This window comes from Glycine soja, chromosome 13, assembly GCF_004193775.1.
Source record: "Glycine soja cultivar W05 chromosome 13, ASM419377v2, whole genome shotgun sequence".
Taxonomy (NCBI): domain Eukaryota; kingdom Viridiplantae; phylum Streptophyta; class Magnoliopsida; order Fabales; family Fabaceae; genus Glycine; species Glycine soja.
Window position 1 is genome coordinate 23,524,864 of NC_041014.1, and position 21,467 is coordinate 23,546,330.

At 28.7% G+C, this 21,467-nt stretch overlaps 1 protein-coding gene across 1 annotated transcript; it reads left to right on the plus strand.

Moving 5' to 3' along the window:
• The first annotated feature begins 19,425 nt into the window (after positions 1 to 19,425).
• On the plus strand, positions 19,426 to 20,241 carry LOC114381720 (ethylene-responsive transcription factor 1B-like). Its single transcript, XM_028340948.1, has one exon. The coding sequence runs from the start codon at positions 19,426 to 19,428 to the stop codon at positions 20,008 to 20,010; it is 585 nt and encodes a 194-aa protein (XP_028196749.1). The 3' UTR covers positions 20,011 to 20,241.
• The last annotated feature ends 1,226 nt before the right edge of the window (positions 20,242 to 21,467 follow it).

Below are 21,467 nucleotides of genomic sequence, written 5' to 3' on the forward strand. Positions count from 1 at the left end.
AAGGAAGTGTGATTTTATCAAAAAAGGATGAATGTAGGCAGTAACTTACCTTGATAAGGCTTGCAAAGACCATAACCTATCTAGAGATTTGCCCATCCCATTCATCTATAGGCTCATTCCCAATAGGCACCACTGACAACCTTCAGCACTAGGTTAAAGGCTCACCAAGCACCCTTAGCTTGCGTGCCTACTCACATGCAATGTCATTCATCAATGCATGCATGTTTTGATTAAACATTATATTACATCATCATTATATTCATTCATCATCATCAATATAATTCCTTACATCAACAAATCAATTAATTTTATATCAATTCAATCCATCATGCACATCTCATTCAACGTATCCTCAATTCATAATCCATATCTTGTCAAATTCCACATCAAGTCATCATTCATATCATTCTCACTATCCATAAACTCTCACATAGTTCATCTACACCTCATGAGACTTTTCACACCTCATGATCAATCTCCAAATCTCAATATATGAATGTGAATTGCATGAAAAATAACAAGAAACCACCTCAATCCATTTTATTTTAAAATTCAACAACACGTCAAAGCATTTAAGATTGAAGTTCAATTGAAATGCATGAAAGAAAATTTGACAAACACTCATGCTTAAGCGCGACAAATTTTGTGCTTAACTGTGGCCCATTTTTTTCCTTCTGACAACTCGCGCTTAAGCACAACCAAGGGTGTGCTAAAGCACCAATTCCAGTGGCCAACTCCCCATCACCCTTAAGTACCACTCTAGGTGTGCTTAAGCGCGATTGACCTACATGTTTGCATTTTTACTGTCAAATCTCCTCGAATGGACCCCAACTTGAATTTCAACTCAAACCTTTCAATGTTCCACATAAACAACAAAGTAAGACACATTTTTAACAACTCAAAACAATAATTAAACACAAAATATAGGATTTTAAAGATGGGTTAAGCTTCCCTTACCTATTCAAGCTCAAAATGTGATCTTGTGGAGAATGGAAGAAAGAAGTGAACTTTAAGTCCAAAGGAAGAGTTTTTCTTCACTTTCACAACAGCTACACATTATGGGTGTATCAACAAACCCGAAAGCCATCCAAAAAAAATTAGAAACCCTAAAACCTAAGCTTTTTCCATGAAAGTTCATGGGTGCTCTGAGAAAATGAAAATGAACTCAGAGAGGAAGAGGGGGAGATTACCTCACATAAAGATAGTCAACAAAACAATAAAGGAAAGAGAAAGGAGCTCCCTTTTTGCACAACACCAAAGCTCAAGGTTTCTCCAATGGTGGGTTTCTTGGAGAAGGGGAAGTGAGTGGAAAGGAAAGGTTTCTTTTGAGAGAAGTTTTTGAAATGTGGGGGATTTTGAGAGGTTTTGACCCTCTTGATGATTCTCTCTTTTTGGACTTTGGCTTCTACTAAACACACCTACCCTTTTCTCATAGTTCAAAAGCCCATCCCTATACTCATATCACTAACTCATAAATTAATTAATTCATTCAAGCACTTATATTTAATTTCTCTATTTAATTAAATCACTTGAATAATCAATTAATAAAACACAACGTTACATATTTTTATTTAAAATATTTATTCTTTCAAATTACCAATCCTTCAAACTTGATATCAAAGAATAAAAAAGAATTATTAAAAATGAAACTTCAATTAAATGAATGGTAATTTGAGAATAATGGTCTCACTATAAGTAAAATTAGTTGAGATTTACTTATATTAGATATAGTAATGGCAACGAGAGGGGCATATACATGTAGTAGCCACCTATTACCCACCCATGAAACAAAAATCCTTCCCATGCATGCCCCATTACCCATGCAAGTACCTATTAGGTGGATACCCGCAAATTTCAAATACTCACGGATATTTGTGGGTATTCGTATATTTAAAAATAAATAAGATATTAAAAAAATAATTTTATTATAATTTTTATTTATTCTAATATTTCTTATAAAAATTAATTTTAGTAGTTTTAACAAAAAAATATTCAAATATTCTACACAATTAAAAATATCTAATTATCTATGGATAATTGTTAAAAAAAGAATAAATAACAAAAAAATGTGTGATCTCCAAATAAAGTTATCTAAAAATTACTCTCTAAAATATAAAATCAAATAAAACTACATTGAAATATAAATCTAAATAAAATTATATTCCCCAACCACTACTACACACATGTGATCTTTAGCAATATTTTTTCTAACACTTAGTTAAAAAGTGACTAAAAACTTTTGGCAACATTTAAATATGAATAAAATTTTATCAAATATTGTGTATAGTCCATCTCGCGAAAGGTTTTAACAACATGAGTTATACATAATATTTAATAAAATATCACAAAAACATATTAATAACATTTATTCATATTTAACGACATTTTTAAAATATTGCCAAATGTTTTTAGCAACATTTTAACTAAGTATTAGGTAAAAAAAATGTTACTAAATTTGATATATGAAATAGTGAACATAAGTACAAATAAAAAAATATATATATATAATATTTAAATATTTAATATTAACGGGTAATAGATATCCATGGATATGAGTATCATGATACCCGTCCCAACCCCATTAATAAATGGGTAGTAAAAATACTCGTACATGGTACTCATAAAAAATACTCATTTATTATCCTTGTGGATTTTATGTGGATATATTCACGGGTACAGATTTATTTTACTTCCTATTTGAGACTACTAACACACAATAATTTTTTTTTAATATTTGAGAATAGTACTTTTTTATTTATACTTCTATTATTATTTTTTAGAAGATTGTTGTGTTGCATTGTGTTCAACAAAAAACTTAAATATAAGACTAGTTTTATAGAAATATTACACTCTTTCATTTATTTATTAACTTTTTTTAATCTATGTTAAAAAATACTTATTATAAAATAGAGGAAATATTTATCTTAAAATGGAGAGATGAATACATTTATACTCTTGAATCCTGACTAGGCTTAAAATTTTAGTCAAAGACAAACAGAAAAGTTTAATTAATCACGTTATTCCGATCGATTTGGTAAAGTTGCGGCCAACACGGGCTTTCTAATTAATTAATCCACATTATTTTTCGTTTTAGACTGCATTTTCTAACACTTTTTTTCTGCTTCGGCTTATCCTAGGTTTACTTGCTAATCTTTTTCGAACACGCTATTTCGATTGTCCAAGGTTTTTTTAATTAATTTTTTAAGAGAAAATGTTCCCAACTTTTATATGGACTGTTTCCAAACAAGCATGTGTTTGTTTACCGTTAATAATTTGGATATCCAGATACTTTAGACCATAAATATACTAATACCAAAGTCACTTGGCCTTCAACACTGCAGGATGCAACGTACCAAGGTGCTAATTGCTTTTCTTTAAGCAAAAACTTAAAGCAACAAACAAAATAGACATAAGAAAAGGTGAAGTAAATTAAGATTAAAAGCACGGCAATAAATACAAGCTTAAATTACTAATTCATGTATCTGCATCATTTTCTTTCACATTCATGTATCTAAGTATCTGTTACATCATAAACAATAAGGTTCGCATTGAAATGCGCAAGTGGGGATTAATAAAATGCCATAGACAATAGTAGGCCATAATGCAGGTTTAACTGTTTAAGCAATATTTAAGTGGCTCATTATTTATCTTCAAGTTGGTTCCTTTCACAGCAATAAATAATTTGAACGCTCTCGTGCGCAGGTTTTTTTTTTTTTCATTTCCCTTTTTAATGATGTAGATATATTGTACAATGAGTAGCTACACGGATGCTATTGCATCAGCATATGATAATGATGACGATGTTAATTAATTTGGTGGTTGTCATAGTAAAATATAAGGAGAAAAATAACAAGAAAAAAAAAACCAACAAATTAAAAGCACACTATATATCCCATGAGTAAATCAATTGACACAAAAAACATGTCAAATTTATCACTAATTTTATATTTGAGTCTTGGATAGATAGTTATTAAATATTCTAAGATAGTTTTATCATTTATAATAATCTTATACTATTTAATTTTGATAAAATTGTTTCCAATAAAAAAATAGTTTTTTAATTTTTTTTTATAAAAAAAAGCAATTTCAATAGATCCTCTGACTTCTCCGCTGGCAGTGGAAAGTGGAAACAACAGAAGTATAAAACCCAAAAAGTTCGTGACACGTTCATTGAACCCGCATTGTTGTGTTAAGAATTTGCAATTCAATTAAGCCAAAGCCACTTGCTTCACAAATATGCCAACTAATTCTACTGTTTGACCCACGTGTGCCTGAATTAACGTCTTTTGAAATAAGAGACGTATCATGTTTGGACAAAAATTATACTAAAAGATAATTTTTTATTCTTTATTGATTTTAAAAGAAGTAAATTAATTAACAGAACACATTGTTAGCAGCCACTCCGCCACATAAAAGTTAATGGTCTGTTTGGAATAGAAAAAAAATAAAAGAAAATACGGATCGTGATATCATTTTCTCTTCGATTTAAATTTTAAATTTTTCTTTCCTTTCTCTTTTTTTTTTCTTTTTTACCAAACCTAGGATAAAACTTAAAAGCGTTGCAGCTTTACCAAAATAATAATAAAAATATGAATTTTGAAATCAAAAAATTCTAAATCCATGACTAATTAATTTGGTCAGAAACATCACATTATCTATACTATTGACTTCTACTTTTTTTCAGACATAGTGACTACCTGATTTTCTTGCACACACACATATATAGAAAATCATTTTCCTTCATCAAAAATAATTTAAGAATTATAGCATTGTGGATTTCCTCTTGAAATTAATCAATAAGTACCTTAAAAATATAAATAAAAGCCTCATTTTTATAGTCCACTATTAAAAATAACTTTTATAATAATTGCAATATAAATAAAAGCCTCATTATTAATTTTTATAAAAATTATGTATATATTAAAAATATTATTTAAGAAAATTAGTAAGTACCACAATAAAAAAATATATAAAATTATATACAATAATTTATATTTTCTACCGCCATGAAAATAATAGGAAGAAAAGAGATAAAATTAAAATATGTTAGAGTAACTTATAACAATAGATGATGTAAAGGAGATGGAGATAAAGAAAAAAAATATTACAACAGTTATTGTATAAATAATATAAAAGCATTTGTATTTAACTAATTCCAACTACTTTTTATTCCGTCATTCTACCATAATATATTCTAAGTCGCATAAACAGAGATGTATTGAAAAAAATAGCATTATAACAATTATTGTATAAATAATTTTCAAAATTCTCTCTTAATAGGGAATTAATATGTTAACAAAGATGTATTGAAATTCAAGGAGAACAACTGATTAAATTAATACCACATTAGCATCCAAGGGGGATGGATAGTTTTCATTTAAAGTGTCTATCCAATTAAAGATCATGTTATGGTAACCATATGGTTTTCCTGCCAGGTGTTAGTCGTCATTTACGACTAAACTTTTATATTGAAAAGCTTTATAAAATTATGTCTTTTCCTCAATTTATGGTTCTTTTTGTAGGTTTGTACATATTTTTATGTTTATTTTAGTTTTTATTCAGTAGATATTCCCTTCATTGTGAATTAATATGGTTCAACTTCAGTTTCAGGTAAAAAGATAAAGAAGAAGAAGGTTGCAACAGCTAGTGTCTCGCTAAGCGAGGCATATGCGCTTAGCGAACAACATCCGCTAAGCGAGGCACTCAGCTCGCTTAGTGAGCTAGAAGAATCTGGAAGAGAATCTACCAAGCATGCACGCGCCATCAGCTCGTCCAGTGAGTCATTTGTTTCTTCTGACGCTAAGCGCGCCTAGCTCGCTATGTCAAAATTCACTAACTCTCGCTTAACGCAAAAATGACACTAAGCGAGCCTTCGAGGACAGAAAGCCCTTAAAAGCTGAAGTTGGCAAAAAAAAAGGGAGAGCTTTTAGGAAGAAAGCAATAGAGATTTATGTGAGAGACGCAGCAGAGGAAAACAGGGCAAGGGAGCACAAAAAACCTCAGCTTTTAAGAGGATTCTAGGTTTTAGAGTGATTTCTAAGTTCCTAGAGGTGGAGGAGACATCCCCACCACCGTGTAATCTGAATTTTACTTCCAAAACCCCCTATTGTAATTGAAAAGTGATAACTTGCCATGGAAGGCTAAAACTCTTGTTGGGAATTTCTACTGAGCCTTGATGTAAAACTCTTTACTATCTATTTAAAGTTATTTTTATGTGTTCATTGCTTCTATCTGCATTTAATTCTTATATGCTTATGGACTGATCACCCATATGTGTGTAAAGTTGGGATTTTTAGCATTGGAAAGTGTTTTAAATCCTTAGTACTTGATAGGGCAGGCTAGAGAATTGTATGTCTGGACACGGAGTACAGGAATTTAGTTTCCAATATGTTGTAATCTTAATGCAATTCGTTTAGGCTAAGTTCGACGAGGGATCTGAGAACGAGGTTTAAATAGAATTAGCCCATTCGTGCGAGGAATCGTGGTTTGGGGTAGTTGCCCTCAGCATAGAACACAAAACCAACCTTAAATAGAGAAAAATACCTAATTACATCAAGTTACTCAGTAGAAGGACCCAACGTTTTAATCATCTGTTTATCTCTCACATTTAGGTAGTTAATTTTAGGATTACAGAAAATATCTTTGCTTATTTCTATTTCCTGGTTTTATACAAATGTCCACTTATTGAATGAACGCTTTTCTAAATGAAACAAACTCCCTGTGATTCAATACTCGGTTCTTACCGTTTTATATTACTTGTGACTCAGTACACTTACTGATAAATTTCGCAGTAGTGCAGACTATTTCGAGTCAAACACCATGCTCAGTGCATACTCCCATGTAGTAGTCTCATTAAACATGGCACACAAAGTAGGGTGCAATGGAAGCAAAGCAATATGGGGATTGGAATCATCTTTATCCAGTTCAAAGTCCCACCACTTTTCCCATGGTATCACAACTATTATATCTTCTCACTGCAAACAAAAGGTGAGGAAGAAAATAAAATGCTAGCAACTTGATCCCAAATGTTGCTGCAGAGCTGACAAACCACTATACATTTACCATGATTTCTCAAACAATCAAACTACCATGATGAATTAACATGATAAATACCATGATAAATCTATGTATGTTAACATGATAAATACCATGCACGTACTAATTTTTTGTCACAATTTCAAATTGAAACTGAGAGCATAATCTTGCTATTTTGATGATAAAATGGTAAACTTAAGGAACTTAAAACAATTCTTCATAAGCTATATCAAAACCTTAGCATCGCATAGGATTCTAGAAATGGTAATTTTTTACAATTTAAGGAGCGAAATCATACATGATCTTAAGGTAAAACAAAAATTCAGCTATGAGAAAATCCCCACTATGCTTCTGCAGTTACAATTCTGGCTAATGGCCTAAATTATATATAAAAAAAAAGGCTTAGCTAAATATGTGAATTCCAATTTAATGGGTACAAACAATTGCATCACATTTCAATTCATACACCATTGAATTATCCCTTGATTTTTCATATTATATACTTACACAATTGACTCAAGAAATATTGTCACTTTGCTCCTGCTTCTTGGTCCTAGAACTCTCATCCTCTAAGGATTTCAATTTGTATTTTATAGCGACAATTTTTGCACTGTGACTTGTTAGGAATGAGAAATAACATACAAACTTAGGGTCCAATTAAGTCATAAGGATCATCATGCATATTTAATTCTCCCCAACACGTAGTTAATCCAGGTAATAGATTTTGTATTTCCTTGTTGTTGGATCCTACCACAAAATCATACAGATTTTGCTTCTGCGTCATCTCCTCGACCCTTCTAGATAAATTAGGTTTTATGGAGAAAATTGACATGTGGCTTAATATTTTGCTTTTGTGTCATCTCCTCGACCCTTTTGGAACCCCTTCTCTGCACACTTCGTCATTTCTCTACCTATCCCGCCCCAAATGGCACCGCTTTGCCTCTTGCTTGTTGCACCACCAGAGCCACCACCTCTCTTCTTCGCCAGTCAGGTTCAGTTGGGCTCATGGTTCGAACAAGCCCGTCCCACTCCTTCGTCTTTCTCTTTCTCTTCCTCAATCTTCTCCTCTCTTTTTCTTTTTTCTCTTTCTTCCTTCATTTCACTTTTTAGTTGGGCATTTTGTTGAACAATTTTTCGTCCAAGCTTTAGATTGTGATTTTTTTTTATTTTTTTCAGTGGAAATAGGCAAACACAGGAAATACAAAATCTATTACCTGAATCGAATCTAAAGCATCCTTAAGAACCAGTACATAAGGATTGTTGGAAAATAGAGGAGAACATTGAGGAAGAGAAAGAAAAAGACGGAGGAGTGGGATGGGCTTGTTGGAACCATGAGCCGAACTGAACCTAACTAGCGAAGAAGAGAGGCGGTGGCTTTGGCGATGCAAAGAGCAAGAGGTGAAATAATATCATTTGGGGCGGGATAAGTAGAGAAATAAGGAAGTGTGCAGAGAAGGGGTTCTAGAAGGGTTGAGGAGATGATGCAAAAGCAAAATATTAAGACACGTGTCAATTTTTGAACACTAAACAGGGGATGTGGAAATATCATAAATGCCCTTGTTTATATCATGTGTCAGCACTTGAGATAGTGGCAAATTTGACTTTTCGACAAACTACTCTTTATATATATATATAAAGCTCTTATATACATATTTTTTTATCTATAAATGTCTTCACTATAATGGAACCTCCTTGAACTCAACATGACCAATGGGCACATGAACTTGATGCCAATGTTCAAAATAAAATCTCTAAAAGAAGAAAAGGTGAAAGAAGGAGGGTAATTCAGGAAATAAAGATGAAAAAAAGAAAAAAAGGAAAAAAATTGAACCATGTAAGAGATATTGTTTGGTCTCCCACCCTAGCTTTAATCATGTCAAGTAAAACAAGTTTAGATCAATTTTAAATGAGAAATTAAGAACTTAATGCATCCAAATATGTGTAGATAAATTAGGTTTTAGATCTAAAAGTACTAATGTTCAAATTTGGTCCCTCTAAAAAAATTTGTATTACTTTGGTTCTCCCTCTAATTTTAAAATATCTTTTTTCCATTTTAAGTATTTTCTAAATTATTTTTATACTTCTATAAAGTGTTATCTAAGGACATAAAGTGATAACATTTCAAATTTAGAGGGACAAAAAAATAGATTTCAAAATTAGAGGAATCAAAATAATATAAAAAGTTAGAGAGACCAAATTTGAACCTTACTAATTTTAGAGCGACCAAAACATATTTTAACCTAATATATATTTCAGAACACATTCATCACTAAAAATCAAAATATTTTTAAATTAATTTGTCGTTAATATAAAATCAATGATAATTTTTAACCCTTAAATCTTCTTAATCCTTGAAAAAAATAAAGCACATAGGTTAAATTTAAAAATAAAAAACGAGATAAAAAACTTGCTTATTTCTAAACTAAAAATACTTAATTTCAAAATCTTCTAAAATGAATAAGATTATTAGTTTAACATTTATCTCAATTAAAATTACATATATAAAGCAACCGCGTACACACGCACGTACACACTCAGTCTTGTAGAGCCCAATAAGGGCTTAGGGCCACGCCAGTCATTTTAATTTGCATTTTCGATCACCATTTATCTCTTTTTGCTGTTTTTCACTTCTTAGAGGACACGCTCCATTTAAACTAAACGATGTTTTTAGTCTGTATTCTACTGTGAAACTAGTGTGGTGACCCTGAAACGCACAGACAATGTATTTGTAATTAACTGTCAAGTTGATTTTTTATATTTTAGGCTTAGTTACAAAATTCAACGTCCTATATAGTCTATTTCATCAAATTGATTTCCATATTTTTTAATTCACTATCTTTTTATATTTCAAAATCCATTATCTTAGTTTTCAGAAATTTTAATTGTTGATTGTTAAATTTTAAATATTGATTAGATTAAAAAGTTGATCAATATTTTCTTAAAAGATAAGAAATTAAAAAATGTTTGAGGAAAGACTAAGAAGTGTATCATTTTAAAATTTGGTACAAAATATAGTATTAATATAATATTAATAGTTCAAAATTTAAACTTTATTTTTTTAATTTATTATATTTTTATAATCTTATATATTATCATTTAAAATATAATATATAAGATTAAATTATATTTTTGCATAAATTAAAATATATATACTTATATAAAATTTATTTTTATTTAATATATTATAATAAATAAAATAATGTTTGTGATTTATTAACAATATTTTTTTATCTATATTAAGATATTCATGCTATTTCTTATAATATAGATAAAAATAATGTCAATAAATCACAATAAATAACATGAATATTTTAATATAGATAAAAAAATATTATCACTAAATCACAAGCATTATATTCATGCTATTTCTTATAATATAGATAAAAAATATTGTCACTAAATCACAAACATTATTTTATTTATTATGATATATAAAATAAAAATAAAATGTATATAAATGTAAATATTCTAATTTATTTGAAAATAGAATTTAATCTTACATATTATATTTTAAAAGATAACATATAATATTATAAAAATCTAACAAATAAAAAAATGAATTTTAAACTATTTTCGCATAAAACTTATATTAATACTATATTTTGCACCAAATATTCAAATGAATACTGATGTGTAGTGGAAAAAGAATATTTTTCTTCCTGTCTAGTCTTTCCTCAAGCATTTTTTAAATTCTTATTTTTTAAGAAAATACCAAAATTTTCAATTAAGCCTATATTTTAATACTACAACTAATTAAAATAATTTGTAAAGACTCATATATTTAATCAAATGTATTTAATTATTATTTATTGAAATAATAATAATAATAATAACTTTTTATCATCGTTATAATTGTAACTAATTGTCAAGTTTAATATTTTTTTTGTGAAAGCATAAGGTTTGAAAAAGATTATGTATTTTGTCGAAATTTTATACTTTTACTAATGCAATTAATTAAAAAATAGTTGAAAAAGATTTGGAGAGTCTTATAACATTTGGAGAGTTAGTTTTCATGATGACTTCTTTTAAAATTTCACTACTCTAATAACACAAATTTATTAAACAATATTCATGTAGTTTCATCACTATTGAAAATATTTAAATTGGGTCAAGACAAAAAAATTTCTTCTATCGAAAATGTGCATATTTCTTTTGTTGAAATAAGTATAAATGGTTTCGTTAGATATTTCTTAAGAATTGACTTAGTAAAAAATTTCATATTTCATATATAAGAAAAAGGAATAATCCATCCAGTTCAAAATTTATCTGAGGGATAAAACACAATGAGATGTCTATTAATGAGTCATGAGCAAATCGCACAAATGAACTTCACACTACATCCACCTCAAAACTTTAAAACTTTAGGTTTATTTGTAGGTCTTTTACACATTTTTATTGTTTAACTGACCTATTTTTATCCATTGTGGGACTTTATTCATACTTGAACTCCTTAAATCTCCATCTCAAGTGAGTTTCTTTCGCATGGTATGTTCTCCCTCAAGTAGAAATTTTACGGCTATAATTATGACTCTTAAAGCTCAGCTATTGTAGTCAACATGTTATAAATACTTGTACTATCAATTAGCTCATATTATTGAGACACATTGTTTGACCTCTACATCGCTAGGAAGACTTGATACAAGGGATTTCTGTACTTGGATCTATCACCAATTCTATATTCATTTGAGTTAGTCACCTTGTTGACTTGTCATACCATCAACTTGTTTGAATTCATTATGATTTATGTGTGTAATGCTTGAATCTTAATAGAGCTAAAAAAAATAAACATTAGGGTCAATTCAAATCGGTTTTATGACAAAGAAATAGTTTTAACCCATATTTAGTGAAATCCAAACTTCAATTCTTGTGGGTAAATTTGTGTTGGATAACCATGGATCGAAGTAATTCTAACCTTAACCACTTTTAATTTCTATTCTTCACACTAAAAACCAAAAACCCATAAAAAAAGTCAATTAGCATTTTTTATCTAAATCTTATCTTTCTCATTTGTGTACTTGCTTGATCTTTAATTTTTATTTGTCCAAACACTCCTCTTTTTTTTCTTTCAGCCAAGTACCTTATTGCCACAATTTACATTTTCTTGTCTACTCCCTTCTACCTTTTTCACAACTTTTGATGTAAGAGTTGGTAGTTTTCTATATTTGCCTCAGCGTTGAAGGACAAAGACTTTGAATCTACTCAAATAAGTTTCTAAGAATGTTAGACAAGTTACTCTCTTTTGTAGACTTATACTCCTATTGTTGGAATTTTAAGGGATCCTTATAAAATATCAATAACTACCAGAAACACATTATATTAGATTATCAAGAAGATTTTTAGGAATACTTGAATCCACAATGATTGATCAAACAAACGCAGTAAAATCTGAATCCTTATGTGATTTCTGATCTATGTGCTCTTTTTAGAATCTGTTACACAATGGTACGGATAATCGACTAACAGCGTAACTAGTGGCTTCATGATTCTTCCTCAATCAGAACATTTTTATTCCTCAATATGACATTCGTAACTCTTCAGATGAGGGGAAAAGAAACTTTATGTGATGACTCGGTATATTGAGGACCATAGTCTTCTTATAGTGTGTGTTAACTTATTAGAATTTACATTATCCCCTGATGGACTAACACTAACATCTAGTCATTTAAGTTCATATTATCTGCTCACTTAATTTGATCACATAAAATAAAACTCACTAATGATAGATAACTATTATAATTATCTTATAATATTAGTCCACATTAATTATTGAAATAAAAAATTCCAACACCTATAAGATGAAGCAAATAAAATATTTCAAACGACACGGTCAATCTAAGGATGTGATGTTTAAAGCAAATTTAAGAAGATCTTTTATGACAATATAGGAGGTCTTTTTGTTTTAAAAAACAAAAAAAAAATATTTTATTAATGAACCTAAAATTTAGGTTTTACTTGTTTTATCTTTAATCGAAAGATAAATTCAGAATTCTTGACAAATGACCCTCATGTCACGTACCGGCTAAGGATGAATATTACATCATGATTAATCTTTCTCGCTAAAACATTCTTATATTATGTTTATGTTCATTAAAATATAAAGTCTCTAGAATGTCTTAACTTAACAAAGTTGACCTATAATTCAAATTATAGCTGGTTGTCAAATAGTAAGACAAAGGACCAAACGAGAAAACAAAGATATTAGATCATACCACCTCTTTATCATGCAAAAAGTGTCACTTTAACTTAGCTAACAAGTGAAGATTAAAGATGTCCAAATTTTTTATGCATATGCCACATCGATTCTTAGGCTAAAAAACCTTATCCCAACTCACCAAAGAGATCAAATTTTTTAGTCGTCACTCTTGTTCCACAAAAAGACCTTTGCAACCAAGCAAGCATTCCCAAACTTTCTTGGGTACTTTATATATATATATATATATATCCTTCCAAGAACCTTACCTTTTCTTCACAGATTAATCAATAATAGGTTGTCAGACAATTAAATCCGAACCCATAGGTTCCTCATATAGAATCAATACTAAGTTGTCAAGTCTCCGTTTTCCTAGGATTAACCAAAAATAAATAAAAGGAAGACTAGATTTGTGACTCAATAAAAAACAAGCGTAGGTGCTTCCACTATATATAAATGGCTCCCTAATATTGATCTCGATTAAATTATTTTTATAAAAATTCACCTTTAAATTTGACCATATTAGTTTGAAATCACAAAAATGATTGTATATATTCTGTTACTGATATAATATAAATGCATGTTATTAGTGAACTGTTTTTCTTTTATATTAGTAAACAAGGTTTTGTTGCGTGTAACAAAAGAAAACATGGTTTAACTGCAAATATATATATATATATATATATATATATATATATATATATATATATATATATTTCCTTATTTTTTTATTTCATAAAAAAATCATTGTAAATTATTTTTTCATATAAATATACATTTAGAATTAACATTTTATGAACCCAGTCGCGCGGGTAACTGCACGTCACAGTTTGTATAATTCATTTAAAGGGATTCCTACAAAAATTATAAGGTTCACGGTTATACATATAGTTCATTCATTTCATACAAATGGGCGGAGCCTTTATTAAAAAAATAATAAATTAAGAGTAAAATATGTTTAAAGTTATGGTAAAATTTGAAAGATATTAATTTGGTATTTATAAAATTTCACATATTATATTCTTATAAAACTAAAACATTTTTTTTGCTCTCCATGATAACTCCATTAGATGAGTTTTCTTAAGTGACTAACAAACTTAATTATTTTTGTTCTTTACCTTTTCAAACACATTTATAAGATACGAGAACCCATTGTTCTTCATATTACCCTTACTCTCTCCAAAAAATGTGAGAAAATCACTCAACAAGTGACAAAAAATTATAATTTTGAGGAATTTTTAACGGTAAAAAATTATTTAATTCATTTAAGTGTTTTAACCATCATAAATTATTTAATTCATTTATAATCAAATCACATGTATAAATTTATTAATTATATCATATTATCGTTTAACAAAATTACTACTGGAGATCATAAAAAATATATTTTATTTTTACAGAACCAAATTAATATAAAAAAATTTATAAGAATCAAATTAATATTTTTTAAATTTTAGAAGGATTTAAAACATATTTTGTCCTTAGTAATAATTTATGGTAAGAATATGAGAACACACAAAGGTGTCCGCACATGGTGCTTTGTTTGGATCTAAATTGTTTTTTTTGTCAACATTGTTGCTGAGTACGTCAAGCTTCATAGTGGTATTGTTACTGAAAAAAGAATTTCAAAATCATATTTATACAAATCTTCTTATTACTTTTTAAAGAGTATTAAATAAATATAAATATATTTAATATTTTGAAAATATAATATACCTTTATATTTATCATATATAGTAATAGGAGCATATATAACAGTAAAAAAAGTAATAGGAGGATTAATAGGAAAATGTAATAGGAGTTTATAATTATTCTTTTCAACAACTACATAAATCATTGATGAATAATGGTGTATGAATATTTTATAATTCCAAATATCTTATAAATCATTATATTCATCATTTATTTTTTATTTTTTTGAGATGCTAGTGATGACATTCTCTTTTATATACTCTTGTGATTTTTTTTTTATGCAAAGATAATTATATGTATAGCCGACAGTACAAGAAGTGATTGATTGAAAATTGTTGGAAATAATCAATTTTTGTAGATTTCATGTATCATTCAATAATTATCTCTTGTAATTTAAATGTAAAACCAATCAAAATTAATAATTTTTAATAAATTTTAAACAATTACATAAAAAGTATATCTAAAAAATGTCAAAAAGATATTATCATATAAAATATCACTAATATTTCTTTTTTTTATCATACTATTTACTTATCATATTTATATTTATCTCTCTTCTCACTCTTTTCTCTTTTTTTTTATTTCTTTAGATCAGATGTATACTAGAGTAATTATTTGCATGCCTATTATATTCATCATTGATTTCAGTTAAGTCGCTGTCGTGTTTGGTATGATGACAGATATTTTTGGAACATATATATGCGTCTTTTCTTGTTGCATCTATAAATATTTCTGAGTTTTAATAAATAATTTTGCGTCCTTCGTCTTTATATCTTTTTTTTAGAATTTTGTCTTTATATCTTTTTTTTTGGTGAAATTGTCTTTATATCCTTAATCGCCAAAAAGAAGGGTTTATTTAGTTGATGATATAAAATTGTCTATAAACTTAATTTAACGAGTACACTTTTAATATACAAGATAATTTTAACATTATATATAGTTATTTTTAAACTTTTGCTTATATGATTAATTTTATAGATAAATTTATTTTGAGTAGAGAGATGCTTATTGTTTATTTTCAATTTTAAAAATGTCTTTTTAAAGACACAAATATGTATTATATTTTAATTTATTCGAAAATAAATTTCTTTTTAGGCATTTTTTTTACAGTAGTGTGATTTTTATCATTTGAGCATTTATTATTAGTTTCATAATTCTAGAAGATAAAGTAATGATCTTGTTGAAGTTCAAAATTTAATAATTGTCTATTACAGTATATCTAACAATTAAAGTGACATTATTTTGGGATAATTTTTTTTTAAAATATGATACTTATTTTGGGATATACAAACATACTCCATCGTCTAAAATTTTAAATTAACAATTTGGTGTTCAAAATCAGCTGTCAATAAAATTAAAATTTAAAAGTTATAAAAAGAAAAAAAAATATCACTCGAAGACTTATTAATCTTAATTACTTATTCTTTGTTAGAGATTTGTTAATATGAATAGATTAAGGTGTAACATGATTAAGAGAACAGCGCGTACATATATTTATTAAAGGCGGTTGTCCATTCCTAGTCGTATAATATGAAAGTATTATGTATTTTTAATTACTTGTGAAAGAAGGCTTTGGTCTCTTTAAGTTGTTCTTTTCGTATCAGAAATAATTTAAATTTTCTTTTAGCTATCAAACTTTTGAGTTAACTCGTTAACTATTACGAGTTTATGAGTCTATTTATCTTTACGAATTGATTCGTGTGTAAATTGTTTTTTAGTAAACTATGGATAGACTCGATAAACTTTAAGTAAATCTAGTAAATTTTCAAGTTTACCATCGATCAACGTGTTAGCAAGTTAACAAAATTAGATCAAAATGTAAGTCATTTTTTGGTTATTTTTTATCTGTAATGTTTAACAAATTTTCATTTAGTGTGTTGTTCTTGAATGAAAAAAATTCACCTTTAATAACATCAAGTCTTTGTTTTCTAATAACATCAAATGCTCGATCAGAATAATCTACCACTATTATAACCTACAAGTTATTATTAGTAGTGATGCATTACTAGACTTGACTATTTAACTATTGTGAAATTTATGATTTACTATTTTGTTTTATTGTATTATTGAAATGTTTAATTAGTATGTTATTTATAGATATTTTGTTATTATTTTTATATGAAGTGAATTCTTACGAATTTAATCCATGAGTCGAATCTATCGAACTCTCACGAATCTACATAAAATTATCGAGTTTGATAATCTTTTATATATATATATATACATGTATTATGTAACGTTTGATAATCTTTTATATATATATATATATATACATGTATTATGTAACGTGGATAGGTATAAATTAAGTAGAGTACTATCAAATTTAAAATTAAAAGAATCGAAACACTTATATAATGTTGACAGGAAATGGAAGAAAAGCAAGAGGAGGCACATAATTTTTTTTATTTAAATTTCACCTCCTTTGGTAAAAAAAAAATAGAGTGAAAGGAAAGGAAAATGAGGAAGCTAAAATCCTTGCCTTCTTATCGTTGTCTCCTCTTCACTACTATTGGAGAAATTTAGATTGGAGATCTTGTGTTAAAAGATGTCTTTGTGATCACTAGTTAGGGTGGAGGATATTTATAAACTGATTTTAGTTTCAACTCTTTAGAAATATGAGACTTTTTTGTGTATCGGAAGAACAATATAATATTTAGGGTAGAATATATTTTTTTACAAAAGATATAATATTTTTTTAGTTTCTACATTTTTTTTATAAAAAATGATATTGGCCTTTTTAACTTTAATTAATTTAATATTTCAACTTTAGAAAAATAGTGGTTTTTGTTTTTCATCACAGATAATTTTTACGATGAGGTAGGATGAATTTTTTTTTTAAGTTCAGAAATCAAATTAATCAAAATTAAAATTTGAAAACTAAAATAAAACTTCATAAAAAATACAAAATTAAAAAGATATTTTTTCCTAATACTTATATCAAATATCTAAATTTCATATTTTTAGATACTCTTTCAGGCCTATTGTCAAAACTAAGTAATAATTAAAAATTTGTACCCATTTTTCATGATATTATGCATGCATCAGATATATTATGGCGACTCTTGTTGAGAAATCAAGGGATAAATATCGAAAAAAATTTACACCAATAGACCATGAATAATCATATAAATAAATATGACATCATACCTTAACCCAAAATCATAAAATTTAAGTTGATGAGTCTTGCATTTAGTTATATGGTGTTTAATCTTTTTATTTTTACACGATATGATACTCTTCACCTTATACTTATATTTCATCATCTCTTTTACCTACCTTTCTTCGGTTAAAATCAATATTCTCTCTTTCCTTTTTTAAAAGCCAACTCACTATGAGGGCATTGAAACCCCATTTACCTTATTTTTAATGTTCAAATTAGACATGGCAAGAAAATTCGTACTCGTGGGTATCTGCCCGAATCCGTCCCGACTTTGACGGGTAATATCCGAGTTGACCGGGTATGGGTTTGGGTTCGGGTTTTCCCGATAACCAAAAGTCGGATACGGGTACGGGTATGAGATTACTAGATTCATCCCTACCCCAAACCCAAACCCGCCCCACCACTTAAAATCTTTATAATTTTTTCATAATTTAATCGAAAGACATAAATTTTTTATTACTAGTTAATTTTATTTTAGAATTTTTACATAATTTAATATTATTTTCTTAACTATTTTTGTAGACACACGCACTATGATAAATTTATTGATATATAAGTAGTTAAAAATAAATGTTTAACAATCAATTTATTTTTTTTTAAAATCAAATTCTTAATATATTTTTTTTAAAAAAAATATTTTTCTAATTTGAATCGTGTATGGGACGGGGTCGGGGATACCCGATACCCGACGGATACCCGACGAGTACAGGGATGAGACAATAAACTTAAACCTGTCGGGTATCGAGTACGGATATGGGGATATGTTGAAAAGTCGGGGTAAGAAATTAGGAAGACAATACACGTACTCGCCCCGCTCCATTGTCATGTCTAATCCAAATACATCTTTCAACAAAAAAAACTATTGATAAAGAAAAACAAACAAAACCTCAACTTAATTTCATTACTCAACTTAATTTATTATTTTCTTTTTTCTCATTATAATTATCGTATAAAAAAAATATTCATCCAAAAATAATTTTATTTACTTTTTTAACGTGAAATTAAATATCTTTTTATGGGCTACAAAAACAAAAAATAAATTAATAATAAAATTAATTTTATAAAATTATTATTCTCTCATCTATTATCCATTTTTCTTAATTTGTATAAAACTTAAGATAAAAATTATAATATTGGGACGGATGGAATACTGTTTAAATTACTATTATAAGGTCTGTGAATCTATCTTAAATTTCATCAGCTCTTACTAATAATTTATTACTAAGACTTCAACATTAAATAACCTAAATGAACGCTTGAATAATAATCTATGCCCGAGTATGAGGCGAATAAATAGTCAAGTAAAGATGGGGAAGATGACGCAGGCACAGAAAACAGTAGCCTTGTTATGACTTCCCCTTTCTTTGACCCCATCCACGATTCTCTTTCCTTCGACATGGTTGATAATTTCTCCATGGCACCAACAGAAGGAAACCATGGCAAGGCAAAGCAATTGGTGGTGAAATCTGAAGCGCAGAATAATAAGGAAAGGTCTTACATTGGTGTGAGGAAAAGGCCTTGGGGGAAAGTCGCAGCAGAGATCAGAGATACAACGAGGAACGGCGCAAGGGTTTGGCTTGGAACCTTTGACAGTATTGAGGCTGCTGCATTAGCTTATGATCAAGCTGCATTTACCATGAGAGGTGATCATGCTGTGCTCAATTTTCCGGTGAAGACGGTGAAAAAGTCTTTGCAAGAGATTCAATATAGCTGCTGCAATGGTTCTTCTCCTGCACTTGCACTCAAGGAGAGGCACTGCATTCAAAGAAAGTTGTCATCAAAAGCTAAAATGTGTAGAGGGAAAGAGACATCATCATCAGAGGATTCAACACAAAGTGTGGTGGTGTTTGAGGACTTGGGAGTTGACTATCTTGAGCATCTTCTTAGCGTATCAGATCAAAGTGAAAGTACAAGCCCTAGCTACTTCAACTAAACCTTTGTTACTATTTTTTTGTTTCTTTTTCCTTGTTGTGTGTGGCCTTCATCAATTTCAAGCTAGGGTATGTGTATGTATTAATTGTGTTCTCTCTTCAGTTGAGAACCTGAATTAATTCTTTCTCCCAAGCGAATTTATGTGGTTACATATGTCTCTCTAGGTTTCATGTTGAAGTGCTCTGAATCAATTTTTGCACCAACAATCGTCCGTCACCTGCACAACTGGTTCATTTTCTTATTCACAATCCATTTTCACAATTTGAATACTGAATAGTGTCTTCCAATAAAAATTCTCAAGACATGCCCAAATGTGTAAAAGTTTATGAGAAATGCTATGATATATTGGAAAATTCAATAGTGTTGGTACTGTTATTGAGAAATTTTGTTCTTTCTCCCTCTCCATTAGTATGCTTAAACTGATTCAACTATTACATATTGGTTCAAAAAACAACTGTACTAAAGCTTTTAGGTTTCTCTGGGTACCATATCAACTCTCAAAGTTTTTACATCACTCTTGCTACCTCTTTATTGTATATGAACAGTCGCCTTAGGAATGTATTTTAGCAAAAAGATTTATTCAAATCTAAATAAGAATACTCTAACCTATATTACAAGAGTTCGAGCAAACAGGAAAATCAGAGATGTTGTCTAATACAATCTATAGGACTAACACACAAATCTGAAAACATAGATCAATTTTCCTTTACCCTTGTTATTAAACATGTCCAAGATTCATAGCCCAACAAAATAAAAATTACCCCATTTGAACATAATTTTGTTCCGCTTCAAACTTATCTTGACATATATAAGTACTTTGTTTAACACGAAACCATTCTTCAGACATTTCTATAAGTAAACTCTTACATAAAAAGTCCTATATAAACATATTGTTTGATATAAAATCATAGGACATCACTGATACGATTAATGAAGGATTCAGATCAAGATAGTAGAGTAATTTACCAAGAATTATTAGGAATCTTAATTTCTTTGTTTTATATGTCACATCTGGCTTGTCCCCCTTTCTATACATCTCATCTGTGATCAATCAAAGCAAGTGAGGATTTTACAACCACAGAAACCAGAAAACCTTTCAAATTTCAATATATGGGTAAGATGGTAAGTATAGTAAATAAGCAATAAATACAAAGAAATATGGCTAAATTCATTGAATGCACATCAAGTGTAACATAGGAAGCCAACTTGAAGTCCTAAGCTACTTGAAGAAATGAAAAATCTGTCACACAGACAACATTGTGAAGAATTTTGACTACACTTTTTAGACAGTGGGTGGTGAATCCGGGTCTGTTTATATCTGCATAATTTTAATGTATGAGTTCGGGGTACTATGGATAGGGAACTGAACAATGTACTGTGTGCTAGCCTGTTTATATCTGCATAATTTTAATGTATGAGTTCGAATAAATATACAATACCCAAATAATCTTTATGGTA

Coding starts and splice junctions, on each gene's coding strand:
- LOC114381720 (XM_028340948.1), top strand. CDS start 19,426: ATGACTTCCCCTTTCTTTGACCCCATCCACGATTCTCTTTCCTTCGAC.